At 44.0% G+C, this 15,347-nt stretch overlaps 1 protein-coding gene across 1 annotated transcript; it reads right to left on the reverse strand.

Annotated features, from left to right (window-relative positions):
• Positions 1-4,116: 4,116 nt before the first annotated feature.
• LOC139365140 (heme oxygenase 2b) lies at positions 4,117-13,960 on the reverse strand. The gene is made up of 8 exons (XM_071102556.1): positions 13,897-13,960; positions 13,073-13,155; positions 10,182-10,318; positions 9,666-9,783; positions 9,033-9,245; positions 8,571-8,846; positions 7,096-7,225; positions 4,117-6,772 (listed from the first exon to the last, which is right to left on the reverse strand). The coding sequence occupies exons 3-8, from the start codon at positions 10,262-10,264 to the stop codon at positions 6,645-6,647; spliced, it is 948 nt and encodes a 315-aa protein (XP_070958657.1). The 5' UTR covers positions 10,265-10,318; positions 13,073-13,155; positions 13,897-13,960; the 3' UTR covers positions 4,117-6,644.
• Positions 13,961-15,347: the final 1,387 nt, after the last annotated feature.

The following is a 15,347-nucleotide window of genomic DNA, read 5'->3' on the forward strand; positions in this document are numbered from 1 at the left end:
ACACCTTTAGATACCATCTCTGTAGTAAGCTACTGCAAAATACACCTTTAGATACCATCTCTGTAGTAATTTACTCACAATACACCTTTAGATACCATCTCTGTAGTAAATTACTACACAATACACCTTTAGATACCATCTCTGCATCTCTGACAAATGTTAGATGCTCATTCCTCACGGTCTCCACTATTGTGTGTGAGCAGGATCCTGACAGACAGACAAAAAGCTCTGCTCATGAGCTACGCAGAGGATGAGACTGAAGTGGAGGGGACAGTCAATGGTGTCACAAGCACCACTGCAGGTAGTGGCACACACACGCACACACTGTTTCTGCGCTAGGTTCCTACACACTGACTGCACACTTACCTGCTCCTCTTCATTTGGTTTACAATTAGTTGAGGTCCCAGCTCTGCTCATGAAAGCTGACAATGCTTTTATTTGTAAAATCTTAGCTCACGCAATACATGTTTCTGACCAGGTGGGGGCAGCAGTGCTAAGCAGTCTGAGGCAGGGCAGGACAGGCAAGAGGAGGTAGGAGAGAGCAAGCAGGAGCAGGGCTTCTTCACCAAGTTAAAACAATTGTTTAGCTCCACCTGACAGTCACAAACCAGGTAGGACACTTTAGTCATGATGCCTTCGCCTGACAGTCACAAACCAGGTAGGACACTAGTCATGATGCCTTCGCCTGACAGTCACAAACCAGGAAGGACACACTATTCATGATGTTGCGTTTGCCACTTGTGCACATGCATATGTGGGATAAACTGTTTCTGGAACACACTGGTTCGTGGCACACCGTTTGTCAGTCAGCTGGTTTGTGACTGTCATCTGTATAAAGTTGCATGCATACATACATACACTATACATACATACTAAAGTATGTGGCCTCCCCTTCAAATTAGTTGATTCGGCTATTTGAGACACCCGTTGCTGACAGATGTATAAAATCGAGCACACAGCCATGCAATCTTCATAGACAAACATTGGCAGTAGACTGGCCTTACTGAAGAGCTCCGGGACTTTCAACGTGGCACTGTCATAGGATGCCACATTTCCAACAGGTCAGTTCGTAAAATTTCTGCCCTGATAGAGCTACCCCGGCCAACTGTAAGTGCTGATATTTTGTGAAGTGGAAACGTCAAGGAGCAACAACGGCTCAGCCGCGAAGTGGTAGGCCACACAAGCTCGTCTGTCCTCGGTTGCAACACTCACTACTAGTTCCAAACTGCCTCTAGAAGCAACGTCAGCACAAGAACTGTTCATCGGGAGCTTCATGAACTGGGTTTCCATGGCCGAGCAGACAAGCCTAAGATCACCACACAAGCAATGCCAAGCGTCAGCTGGAGTGGTGTAAAGCTTGCCGCCATTGGACTCTGGAGCAGTGGAAACGCGTTCTCTGGAGTGATGAGTCACACACCATCTGGCAGTCCAATGGACGAATCTGGATTTGCCGGATGCCAGGAGAACACTCCCTACCCAAATGCATAGTGCCAACTGTAAAGTCTGGTGGAGGAGGAGTTATGGTCTGGGGCTGTTTTTGATAGTTTAGGCTAGACCCCTGAGTTTCTGTGAAGGGAAATGTTAACGCTACAGCATGCAATGACATTCTAGACCATTCTGTGCTTCCAACTTTATGGCAACAGTTTGGGGAAGGCCCTTTCCTGTTTCAGCATGACAATGCCCCTGTGCACAAAGCAAGATCCATACAGAAATGGTTTGTTGAGATCGGTGTGGAAAAACTTGACTGGCCTGCATAGAGCCCTGACCTCAACTTCATCAAACACCTATGAGATGAATTAGAAAGCTGACTGCGAGCCTGGCCTAATCACCCATCATCATCAGTACCTGACTTCACTAATGCTCTTATGGCTGAAAGTCCCTGCAGAAATGTTCCAAAATCGAATGGAAAGCCTTCCCAGACGAGTGGAGGTTGTTATAGCAGCAAAGGGGGACCAACTCCATATTAATGCCCATGATTTTGGAATGAGATTTTTCGACAAGCAGGAGTCCACGTACTTCTGGTCATGTAGTGTACATGCATACACACAATTGTTTAACCATAGAAATATAATTACTAGAAAAGACATCCCAATTCAAATCAATGTTTTGCTGTCACTTTCAATGGGTGGAGGGACAGTAGTTTGTCAAATGCTGGTTTTGAAAACACATGCAGTAATTCTGTTTCTTTTTTTTATACTGAAAGGTAAAAGGTCCACTGGGAACTGAGGCGAGTGTCCGAGGGTAGAGAGATGATGCCCTAAGAAGACAGCCACAAGGAGAGACCAGATATGGGGACAGGTGGTGGGAGAGTGTTGGGAGGGATGATGTCTACTGGACAAGACTGGTTACCCCAGATCTACCTTCACAGATCTCCTTTCATCCTTGATCAGTTCCATAGCAGTGGAAGACAATGGACTGAAACAGACTCAAACAGAATGTGGTCCTAACTCATACCTGCTGCCTAAAACCCAAATCCAAGAGGAAATATGCTCTGGAAGTACCAGGAAGTGACTGCCCCTTAGGCTTGTAGTTTTTTGGATGGTGTTAAATGTGCAAAAATGTTGTGCAATGTTCTTCAAGCATGTCATAAAAGGCATTGGGCAGAAGTAAATTCATCCACAAATATAATTCTACATCTTAAATGACCACATGTTGAAAAGATTGGGGTACGTGATCCGTATGTAAAGCGAACGGGGCGGCAACTTTAACAGGGTATTCCATAGATTTTCCTAATGTTCCTGTCCATCAGATTCCTAACCGTGTGATAGCAGTGCAGTCAGTCACTCATAAAGTATGGTCTGTCTGCTGTCTTTGAGGAATGCACTGTTGCCAGTGATGGCTAAAAAAAACATGGATATACAAAACATTAGACACCTCCATAATATTGAGTTGCACCCCCTTTTCCCTCAGAACAGCCTCAATTCATCAGGGAATGGACTCTACAATGTGGCATGCGTTCCACAGGGATGCTGGTCCATGTTGACTCCAATGCTTCCCACAGTTGTGTCAAGTTGGCTGAATGTCCTTTGGGTGGTGGACCATTCTTGATACACACAGGAAACTGGAAAAACCCAGCAACACTGCAGTTTGTGACACCTGGTACCTACTATCATACCCTGTTCAAAGGCATTTCAATCTTTTGTCTTGCCCATTCACCCTCTGAATGGTACACACACACAATACAAGTCTGGTCTCAAAGCTTAAAAATCCTTCTTTAACCGGTCTCCTCCCCTTCATCTACACTGATTGAAGTAAATTGAAGTGTCATTAATAAGGGATCATAGCTTTCACCTGGTCAGTCTGTCATGGAAAGAAGTTATTCCTAATGGTTTGTACACTTAGGGTATAAGAATAGAAAATCAATTTAATTTGAAAGGCCTGTGCTGCAATAAGGAACTTTGTTTTGGTTGAGATCCTCCTGATTTCTTAATGTATAAAAAGTTTGTTCTGTAAAGTTAACTCTGCTTCCTATCTAGCTAGCCACTGCAACGAGTTGTACCAACCTAGTAACAGCATTAGTACTGTCAAACAGCTATGGTGAGATAAAGGAAGTTGTCTGGCTGATATACCTTTCTGTTACATAAAGTGTAATGTGTGTGGAGATGCATTTGGGTCTGAGAACCCAGTCATCCAGGATGGGCATGACTCAAACCAGTTGGATCAGATGTGGCTGGACCTCTTCCCTCTTACTCTGCTCCTCGTCAACCCCTTCTCCCTTGATGAATCTGAGAATTCACTCAAAGCAGCACACTTTCATGTACCTCCATTCTGCCTAGTTATATTTGTAAATACACAGCTGTTGATATTGCAACCATACCAATGTGTCATGTTAGAGAAGTAAATAACATCTATAATTAAAGTGAAATCTAAATGAATTGTTCATGTCTTATTGCTGCCAGATGTGAACAGTGGAAATACTAAACTACTGGAGAACGGGCCAATGACCCTGGTCTAATTTTTTAGATGTCTGTACTTCCTTTAAGTAATAGAGCTGAATTGCAAGTGACATTACTAAGCACAGATCTGTTAGCATTTGGATATGTGTATCTTAGGAACACAATGAATGTATTCAAACAGGGAAAATGTCTCAACACATAAAATGACAAAAGTATACAGGAAATTCAACCATTTATTTTACTACAATGTATTCCTGTGATTTTCTTCTTTCACAAAATGAGACCAGTGACATTTGTAGTAAATCGTCAGTCACTGATAAAGCTTGAGTTAGATTGCAGTGTACTTACTATACAAGACTAATGGGTTTGATAATACGGTTACTGTTTACTTTCTATTACAGCCGACAAGGCAAGAAAGAGTCACGCAATGTGTCTGTCAAGCACTCACTGAGATCACTAGGCTTCCATTAGTCCATCGCCAACAACACTCACACCTCGACACCTGAGATTATGGGTCGTGTTCATTAGGGCCCACGTTTCAGAAGAGTTTAATTGGACAAGTCCAGTTAGTCCCTCCCTGTTTGTCTTCTTCTGTTTAGTGCCTAATGAACACAACCCAAGTCTGGTCATTCCAGAACTCCTTCAAAATGTTCTAAATACTGCAACAGTTCCATCCCCTGAAAACATACTAAAATTGCATTTACATTGAACTAAAATATGACAAGTCTTGCAATGTTTCTTAAGTATATAATTTCATTAACATGAACCTGAGACCCAACACGTACATGACTAATGAGGCTCTGGACTGGTCTGGACAGCCATAACTACACCTGGGTCATGTTCATTAGGGCAAAATGTTTTACCACGGAAATCAAACATTTCTTATTGGACTAATCAAGATAATCCCGGTTTCATTCTGTTTCGTTAATACCTCAGATGGAGGAAGGGCTACTGAACAAAGAATTCAAGGACTACCAAATACACCAGAGATGAATAGGAGAGAACCACAGACCTGAACACACAGCATAGAACCTGTTTGAAATGAACCGAGATAATGTCATGTCAGCAACTTGACCTTTGGTATTCAGCATTCTGACCTTTAACAACTTCTCCATCTTCAAGCGAAAGCATAGAATACAACGCAAACTGCTGTCTTCAATGTTAAAACTACAAACAAATCAAGGAATGTAATGTTGATGTCAGTGTGAATCCTGAAAAGGATCTGCTAAATACTGTATTGCCCTTATATTTCCTCAGATACAAACCTATGGTCACCTGCACAACACATTGTTCTCCTTCTCCACAACCAAACAACGATGGCTCAACCTCATCAGGTTGGTGCATAGCTTTCAAGTCTTAAATGTTATCCATTCAGACGGATGAGGTGCCTTGTCTTCACCAATCTAACCCGATCTCATCTCCCAGACCATTACACTAGCTGCGGTATTCGCTGCCTCTACCTGGTGTTCATAGGCCTAGAACAATACTGAAAATCAACTTTATACACGTTTCCAGGACGGATGTGTCCGTTTTCAGACACTCTGCTCCTCTCTAGACTGCCTGAGTGCCAAGCAAAGGACAAGGAACTGGACAGCACTAGATAACTAAATCCAACATGGAATAAAACAAAGAAATACACTTCAGAAATGATTAATAGTAATATTGCTCGTCCATCCTAAAACAAGAACTAAAAAGTGTCCATCCTGCCTCACTGTCTGTGTGCTTTTCACAGGAGGTTGGACATTTCTGCCTGCGTTCATTTGGAGAGAAGATAAAAATAATACATTGTGATGTGTGACAAACGTTGGCAACATTTTAAAGTCTAGACCTTTCTAAAAAAAGTGTGCTCTTGCTGTCAGTCAGCCTGTGCTGTCCGTAACCAAATCGTGGGACTACTCCCAAGAGAGTATCACCCCCATAACCATTAATACAAACTTTAAAAGATGTCGCTCAACCTACTCAAGCAAAGAGATAGTAGTCTGCCCTGCAGAAATACTCCTACACTTTGCCAGATCTGCATATTAACATATGCATAGAACGTGTTACTTTGACTGTTTCTGGCTCAGCAGTGTTTGAGTTGTGCTGGTGCTCACCGCTACGGAGTGCCAGCACCTCAAATGTTCTACTTGTTCAGTTCCACCACCTAAATAAAAAAGTACTGGCACCTAATTCAGTCCACTTCAAGCAAAGGCTCACTGCTCTAATATTTTCAAGATTACATTTTGGTTTGATGGACTGATTGTGAGGACACCCAGGGGACAGCAGAATATAGTCCTTCAAATCACCATGGCAACCTAAAAGTGTCAAAATCCACAAAGGCTTTTTTGTCATAGCAGGATAGCTGTTTTTCCCCTCCAACTCTACTGCATCACTCCATAATACAATTGTTAGGGATTATTAAAGAGACATCAACCTAACAACAAATCACACTATAATCTAAACAAGTAAGATCAATTGTCATCTCATGTCAACTCAAGAAGAAATACATCCTATAACAGGTTTGAATTTAAAAAATGGCTCTAAACTGGTACTAAGAGCTACAAATATGACCAACCATACTGAGAAGATACAGGATGGAGGGAGAGTGAGAGGGAGGTAGTAGAGAGAGAAAATTAGGAGGGAAGGTTACAAGGTCTGGGTACGGATGGGTTCTCATCCAAACGTTCAGAAAACAATTATTCTTGTCTTCCCTCCCTGTTTTTCCTCCTTCTTTCCTGCAGAACAGCCAACAATTGGCTGTGGGTCGGATCACATGAAGTACCACGCAGCCAATCCGGCGAGGGCGGCGACCCAGGCGGCGAACAGGACCTGGCCTGTGGGGTGTCTGAGGACGGCCATGGCCAGCTGACCGACGTACGCCGAGCCCCCACTGGCCGCTGAGATAGACAGAGGACAAAGAACACGGTCAGCAAACCTCCCACATTACCATGTGAAACACTCATACCATTTTTAACACCACTAAGCCAGGTCAAGCAGTACTGCACTGGCCTGGTTAGGGAGCCACCGTAGATGCTGGAGCCATGCTGGAAAGGACAATGTGAAAAGCAAATATCCAAGCCAGCCAGACAGTGTGGTAAGGGTATTGTGGTTCTAAATGCCCACGTATTGCTAACATGGCACAACAATTCTTTCTTTTGGTTTTCTGGATCAAATCACTTTGTTTCCAGACAGAGCCTACAGGAGTTGTGTGTCAGCGTACCCATTTGTGCGGCGTAGTAGGGGCATTTGTTGATGTCTCCTCCGGTCCCATGGGCCCCGTGAACAGGCATGCCCGCATCCATGACCTCCTCCTGGATATCCTTACCCATCTCCTCTAGCTCATCAAATACCTGACACCAAACACAGGGGATTACAACTGGTTCATTTTCACTCAGCACAAAACAGAACAAACGGTCAAACAGGGAGGTACCATCTGAAAAGGTCCAATAAGGAAAGCTTATTTTTCACAACACTTTGGAACAGTTTGATATTGTGTGTCCTGATGAACACAATCTCTGAACTGAAACAGTAAGCTGAATTGTGTTGACCCAGAGTTTAGCACAAACAGTTTCACATTGCGACTGGGTCGGTGGGCGAGTGAAAGGAGTGATATTTAACATAAGGAGGTGCCACTGGTCAAAGAAATGTCCATGATGCAGAACCGTAATAAGAATATGATCAAGTTCAACATCTGACATTCATGTAATGTAATCAGAAGCCAGATGTGAGGAAGTGAATTAATGATCATATCTGAGCACTTGAAATATGATAGATGGCACATTGTCTGGCTACGCTCTCAGAACCAGTTAGCAGAGTGGTTATGGTGATAAGCACAAATCCAACCATCTGCTGTTGGCCAAAGACCCTTATTTTCCCTGGGCACAGGACTTATCTCCAAAGACAGGATCAATACAGTGGCTGGTTACTGAGCTTAAATGATTAATTAAATGATACAATACTGAGAAATGCAACTAAACGGCCGAGGCCTACCCCAGAGACTAAACGGCCGAGGCCTACCCCAGAGACTAAACGGCCGAGGCCTACCCCAGAGACTAAACGGCCGAGGCCTACCTCAGAGACTAAACGGCCCAGGCCTGGCCTACCCCAGAGACTAAACGGCCGTGGCCTACCCCAGAGACTAAACGGCCGTGGCCTACCCCAGAGACTAAACGGCCGTGGCCTACCCCAGAGACTAAACTAATGCGGCCTGGCTTCCTCTGAAAACAAAACGTCTATTTTTATTTAACTAGGCAAGTCAGGCAATAACAAATTCTTATTTACAATGACGGTCTAACCCTGCCCTAACCCGGACGACGCTGGGCCAATTGTGCACCGCTCTATGAGACTCCCGATCACGATAGGGTTGTGATACCGTCCGAGATCGAACCCGGGCATGTAGTGACGCCTCTAACACTGCGATACAGTGCCATAGACCGCTGCGCCACTCAAGGACCCACAGATATGAGATGGCAATATTTCCAGCCATCACCTAGAAGGAATTATTAAGAGACCCACCGTTTACTGGAAGACCCACCACACCAGTAGGTGCAGCAGTCTCCATTTACTGGAAGACCCACCACACCAGTAAGTGCAGCAATCTCCGTTTACTGGAAGACCCACCACACCAGCAGGTGCATCAGTCTCACTCTTTAATCAACCCCAGCTCTCTCTCTCTCTTCCCTTCCCCTTCCTCACCTCCATGTTGAATTGAAAGGCCAGCACGGCCTCCGCCACCAGCCTGTCCTTGGTGGCCATGTCCAGCTCCAGCTCATTCATCCGGCTCCGGTACAGCTGCTTGAAGGCCTTGGCGCTGTGGATGCCGTCAAACTGGTAGAAATAGACGCCCTCGCCCGTCGATGGCAACTTCAGCGCCCGCTGGGCCACCTTCTTCAGCACCTGACCCCCGGACAGGTCACCCATGTAACGGGTGTAGGCATGGGCCACCAGCAAGACCGGCTCTTCCTGACCCACCTAAATACAAATACAACTTCACTGGCTTCTGGTATTGTCAACTCCCCCTGGACTCCACACACCAGAGGATTGAAGCAGCACAGGGAGTCACAGTGCAGCACCCATGGAGGAGCGTTAGGTCTGAAGTGCCTTGCATAAAGGCACAATGGTAGTGGATGGTGGTAATGTGAACTCTGGGTTACTCACCTGGTGGATGCGTTCCACGTAGCGTTGCGTGGCTGGCGAGCAGCTGACCCGCTCCTGCCAGTCCTCACCATAGAAGTAGTCCAGGTCGCGGGACAGGGCGTCACGTCTATTCAGCTCTGGGAAGTAGAGCGGGGAGAAGTCAGGATGATCCTTGTTCCTCTCAATCTCCTCCTCCATGGCCTCGTAGGTGTAGTAGAGGGCCACATCACCCAGCTGAGCGAGAGAGAGATGCAGAATTTTACCCCAAAACAAACATTTTAGGTGCAAATATTTTTCATTAATCCATGTTTGACAGTCCCTCAAATACTGTGTGTCAACATACATCCCTTTCTGTATCCTGGCAAAGTCTCACAAAGTGAGGATGTCAAAGCACTTCATGTTCTTTAAAGCCTTACAAGATATTGTTGTTCAGTACAGTGGTTGTTCATTACCAGTGGTGCTGAAAGACCCATCATGATTCTTCACAGTAATATCTTTCAAAGTGTTTGCAAAGTGAGGATGTCAAAGTTAGATCAAAAAGCCTACACCCTTAACTGACTGCTGTGGATAAATCAGATGATGCATAATGTTCAAGACAGTGAATGCAGCAGTACTAAATCTCAGAAAAGTGGCTGCTCTATTCTCCAGACTGACCTTGAAGAGCTCCTTGCGGATGCGCCCCCTGAGGAAGTCCTTGACAAACTGGGTGTTCTCCGCCTTCTCGTGAACCTCTTTGGTCCCGGCAGCCAGCAGTTCAGAAAGGTCTGTGGGGCTGTGGGGAGGGCACACTGGCTGACACCGCATGGGAAACTAGAGGCACACACTAACTACATGACCCATTGGGCTGGCTTCCCAAACCCAGATTAATCCTAGTTCTGGAGAAGAAGAAAAAACACTTTCAATGTAGCCTATTCTTCATTGAGCGTGCTTTTTACTCCAGGAGAAGGTTTAATCTGTGTCCGGGAAACGAGCCCATTGTGTTTTCAACTCTCCTCAGAAATAAAAAAGAGACAGACCAAATCTGACAGAACTGAAACATACCCTGCCCACACCCTGGCACTCAAACATACACTTGAGAGAAGAAACCTCTCACTTCCAGAAACTGCCCAGCCCCCATCCATTTTCAGAAATAGCACTGAAGTGAAGTTAGACCATCCCAGATTTCTATACCTGAGAGTGTCTTCTGGCTCTTTCTCTGCATTCACCAGGCCTCCTCCATCGGTGACACTCTCCGCCTTCACAGAGTCCTCCATCTTTTCTGCAGACAGCTTGGTCCTGTCACTCAGACAGACACTCTTTGCCAGTCTCTGCCAAAGACAGAACACCAAAACAAGACCCACACATTCAAAGCTGACTCACTATTGAGTGGGTGGGGTAGCCTACATGAGAGCCACATAGCCTAGATACAGTATGTGCAGATAGATAGATACAGAAGTAGTGCTTTTGTAAACAGAAGCCCAAATGTCCATGACAATAGAGTCTTAAGGGATAGTTGGAGATTTTGACAACTTATCAATGGTTTCCATTTACCCAGTCATACAAATGATATCCATGAGTTCATCTATCTCTGCATGCAGTTGAAGGTAATTAGTGTTAATTGAGCAATTGCCAACTAGCGTGAGTGTAATGACTGAAAGTCTATGCCATAGACTCTATGGGATCAGCCAGCATGCTCCTCTGACTATGGGTATGCTGTCCACGCTGTGTTCTGGTGTACCGTTTGACAGCTAGCATAAACAGTAGCCCAACATGCTCCTCTGACTATGGGTATGCTGTCCACGCTGTGTTCTGGTGTACCGTTTGACAGCTAGCATAAACAGTAGCCCAACATGCTCCTCTGACTATGGGTATGCTGTCCACGCTGTGTTCTGGTGTACCGTTTGACAGCTAGCATAAACAGTAGCCCAACAAATCCATAAGAGAGGTGTTGCTCTTTTTCTGAAACTGAAAATACAGAAAGGAAATATTTCTTAACTCCAAACAATAACAAGGTAAACCTAACATTTAAGAACAACAAGGCAGAAAAACACTTTACATAACATTAGCCAAGTTAGAAAACAGAACCATAGAACAGTAAATTTAGCTAGCTAGCTAACGTAAGTTAGCTCATAATAAGTGTAAAAATAACGCCACCACCTTGAAACATTTTCCTCTGTATAATAGCTAACATTGTTATGATACTTACAATACTATGCTTGCAATGGGCATAAATGCAGAGTACTGAAAATAAACAAATGTAATGATTGCTGTTTTGACATGGTAGCTAGCTAGCTAGCGATCTCTGACAGAGCTATTTGATTATATTCATCGTCATGGTAACCACATGCCCCGAGTCTGCCTGCTAGCAAGGGATCTCTTTACATTCTAGATGGCATTTACGTTCTATTTAAGCAATAAGGCACGAGGGGGTGTGGTATATGGTCAATATACCATTGCGAAGTGCTGCTCTTAATCAAGACGCAACGCGGAGTGCCTGGATACAGCCCTTAGCTGTGGTATATTGGCTATATACCACAAAGCCCCAAGGTGCTTTATTGCTATTATAAACTGGTTACCAACGTAATTAGAACAGTAAAGATGTTTTGTCATATCACACACGTGTTATATGGTCTGATATACCACGGCTTTAAGCCAATCAGCATTCAGAGCTCAAACCACTCAGTTTATAATTGGGTCCATGACAGTGCAAGTAGACAAAATTGCTTAATTAGTGCAAACCCAGCACAACATATATCAGATACAACATAGCAAACAGCATATATATATATTTTCTGATGAATCCTCGGCTCATGCCTGTATAAACTTAATACGGTAGGGTTTAAGCATAGTAGTAGGCATAGCCTACATCTTTGAGGGTGACGACCCAAACCATCCTAATTATTCATAATAAGTAAAAGAAATTGCCTATGTAATTAACTCAACTATTTACTAAAGCTACATTCATTAAAACATCAAGAAGGGTCCATGAAATGAACATCTGGCCACACAAATCAGTACCCTTTGTTATTGCTGCCTGAACATGTCTCATGTGCCAAGATTACCAAGAAAACCTTGCACAGAGGCAAAAGAGCACTTAGACTAATGTGGGTGGGTCTACTGCTCTATTCTGCTGCGGGCCAAAAGATTTTGTTCATTATTATTCTGCAAGTAAGACTATATTATTCTGCATTTAGCCTAATACTACACCATCTTCATGGTGTAAACAAAAAATTGGGTATATGATATAACGTGTTAATATCCTAATGACAGTAAAACCCAATTCAAACATCCCTCTACATTTAGGAGAAGAGAGCCTAAACAGAACAGCAGCATTTGATACAGAGACTCTCCATCCAATGTCAGACCAGCAGAACATCAGTCCACAACACAGGTTAGGCTAAATCTATAGAATAAACTCTACAGAAACACCTGAGATTTTTCAGATCAGTGTCACTTCAGTAACAGGAGCAGCCTACCACAATAAATATGTCCAATCCACTTCAAGTTCACAAGAGAGACCTCCCGAGTGGCGCAGCGGTCTAATGCCCTGCATTGCCGTGCTTGAGACATCACTACAGACCCGGGTTTGATCCAGCTGCGACCGGGAGACCCGCGAAGAGGCGCACAATTGGCCCAGCGTCGCGCGGGACAGGGAAGGGTTTGGCCGTCCGGGATGTCCATGTCCCATCACTCTCTAGCGACTTCTGTGGCGGGCCGGGCGCATGCACGCTGACATGGTTGCCAGTTCTACGGTGTTTCCTCCGACACATTGGTGTGGCTAGCTTCAGGGTTAAGCAAGCAGTGTGTCAAGAAGCAGTACGGCTTGCCAGCATCGTGTTTTGGAGGACGCATGGTTCTTGACGTTCGCCTCTCCCATACGGGAGTTGCAGAGATGGGACAAGACTAAGGAAACCTCTCACCAATATACCAATTGGATATCACGAAATTGGGGCGAAAAAGGGGTAAAAAATAATAAATACAATCCACATGATTAACACATGTTCACCATGCCTACCAGATAAGTTTGGGAGATGCAGTCGTCAATGCAGGCAGGGGAAGCAGTGGAAATGCTATTTTCTTACCAATTATGTGTTGTTGTTGTCGTCGTCTTGGGGCGTTGGTGGTCACTGGTCAAACGTCCCCTGACAGTTGATTCAGCTGTGACCTTATTCAGAGTGCCAGAGATAAGGGAATGTGTGTGTGACTTTGGCAACACTGACACACAAGTAACAACACAGTGAATAGCTGGCACAACATAGCAGGGGCCTAGCATTAGAAGGCCCTAGTCGCTTCACATAGTAATGAGGAAAGTCAACAATGAAGAGGCCTGGAACTACACAGAGAGCCAGACAAAGGAGCTCATAGTACACACATTGCTAGATGTTCAGTTAGTCTTGTGTTTACAAGCTAACTGTAAACTGTATCAAATAGTAGTTCTGGTTGTATCCATGATAGTGTTCCAACACTAGTTACATGCATTTGATCAAATGCGTCTTACATTTGAGGATATGGCAAGGGAACTAACATCAGAATGTCGATTGGTCTTGCTAACGATGTAACAAAGACGCTAACTGAGCTAGCCACCACCAGCAGAGCAGTTAGCTAGATGAACAATTTAGCCCTTGACATCAAGGCACTGAACTGGCAGCTGTTAGACATGTTCCATGCTAGCGATCTATGTATAGTAGTTTCTAGTCTTTCGATGAAACAGTTTACAAGTGTTATAACCAGCGCCAGCTAATTAAACAGTTAATACGTGATTTACTTCAGGATGACAATGTGTCAAACATCTTAGAATAGACTAATTTATTGTTTTGATGCTGTAGAAAGCTAAATAACTCACATGGGGTTATCTAGCATCCTACTCTGCCCCTATTGTACAGAGAATAAACATACAGTAGCTTACCTTCTCTGCGCACTCTGCGGAGCTCTTCTTCAGTATTGCTCAAAACATAGGAAATGTAGTCTTGCTTATTCTTCTTTGAGATTGGGTTGGCTGACCGCATCCAACTTTTAGGTGCATACACCGCCACCTACTGTACTGGAGTTTGAGTTCAGTCACGGACTACCTACATTAACTTACGGTAATACAAAATTGGGGGAAAAGGAAAATTACCCTGGCAACTATTAGCTCTCACTAAAAAAAACACCACCCCATTCCACTATTTAACCTTATCTAATCCTACTCCAGGCCAACGGTCTAAGAGGACAGAACACTACCACTCAATATCTCTGCAAGTCTTCTGCAGTAAATCCTCCCAATCCCAAGTACTTCTCTGCAGCTGCCACCACAACCTCTATTTTCTGTGACTTGTGTTCCATTTCTGTAGTACAGTTGACAACCATGGCTATAAATGCCAAGAAACCCACCTCACTGAAACACATACTATTCTCATCCCTCTTTATTGGTCTCTACTCACAGAAACCTTGTCATGTTCACATCTTCCTCTACCGCTCTCTTCACTTCTTCAGCATATGACACTTTCTGTACTAATATTAATCACTGACCTCAACCTGCCTTTGTCTCACCAGACACCTCCAATCTCCAGCCCCATGGGCAACCAACAGTTTACATACACAACTTTCTCCACCGATACTACACATTCCTTCATCTCATTCCCTCCTGCACTTTCTCACATCTAGGAATCTCCCTCCTACACACTGCGGCAACCCCTAAAACACAAGTGCATTGCAGTCTTGGGAACAATGTGAACAGAAAGAGAATACGAGATTTGGATGACTGATTTAGCCACGCTATGGCGCGCCACATTAACTAAATGCCACAGTTACATTCACTTGTATAAATTAATGTGAGACTGTTCGAATTAATTCATTAATTAATGGACTGAAGAGAGTCTCATTTTTGAATTAATTAATTGTCAGTGGATGCTCTTTAAAAAGACAATGTCAGATTATTTATTTCCTTGTTTTTATCGTCAATACCAGAAAATCTGCAGGGTGTGCAATGGATCTGATTATCATGGTGGTGGGGATGGACTGATTTGTGATCAATACAATCATTGTGAGGGGCAGAGGAAGGGCAAGTAAGTATGATAGGCACTCCATTGAACAGCTTTTAGAAACAGGAAAACTGGGAAAAATGTGTTACTATATGTAATGTGCTACTATGTGTAATATGTTACTATACTGTATGTAATGTGTTACCAAATGTTATTCGTTGATATACGAAATGTGCTGCTATATGTAATATGTTACTATATGTAATCGACTCTTAACCAAACATGCTATTTTGTTTGTTTTTCCTGTTGTTCGTAACTTGTTTTGTACATAATGTTGCTGCTACCATCTCTTATGACCGAAAAGAGCTTCTGGACATCAGAACTGCGATTGCTCACC

This window comes from Oncorhynchus clarkii, chromosome 13, assembly GCF_045791955.1.
Source record: "Oncorhynchus clarkii lewisi isolate Uvic-CL-2024 chromosome 13, UVic_Ocla_1.0, whole genome shotgun sequence".
NCBI classification, from domain to species: Eukaryota; Metazoa; Chordata; class Actinopteri; order Salmoniformes; family Salmonidae; genus Oncorhynchus; species Oncorhynchus clarkii.

Excerpts from the sequence above, each read along its gene's own strand:
- LOC139365140 (XM_071102556.1), bottom strand. The coding sequence starts at position 10,264 with ATGGAGGACTCTGTGAAGGCGGAGAGTGTCACCGATGGAGGAGGCCTG. Across the intron at positions 8,847-9,032 it reads ACGTGGAACGCATCCACCAG|GTGGGTCAGGAAGAGCCGGT; the intron begins GTGAGTAACCCA and ends ATTTGTATTTAG. Across the intron at positions 6,773-7,095 it reads CTACTACGCCGCACAAATGG|CGGCCAGTGGGGGCTCGGCG; the intron begins GTACGCTGACAC and ends TGTCTATCTCAG.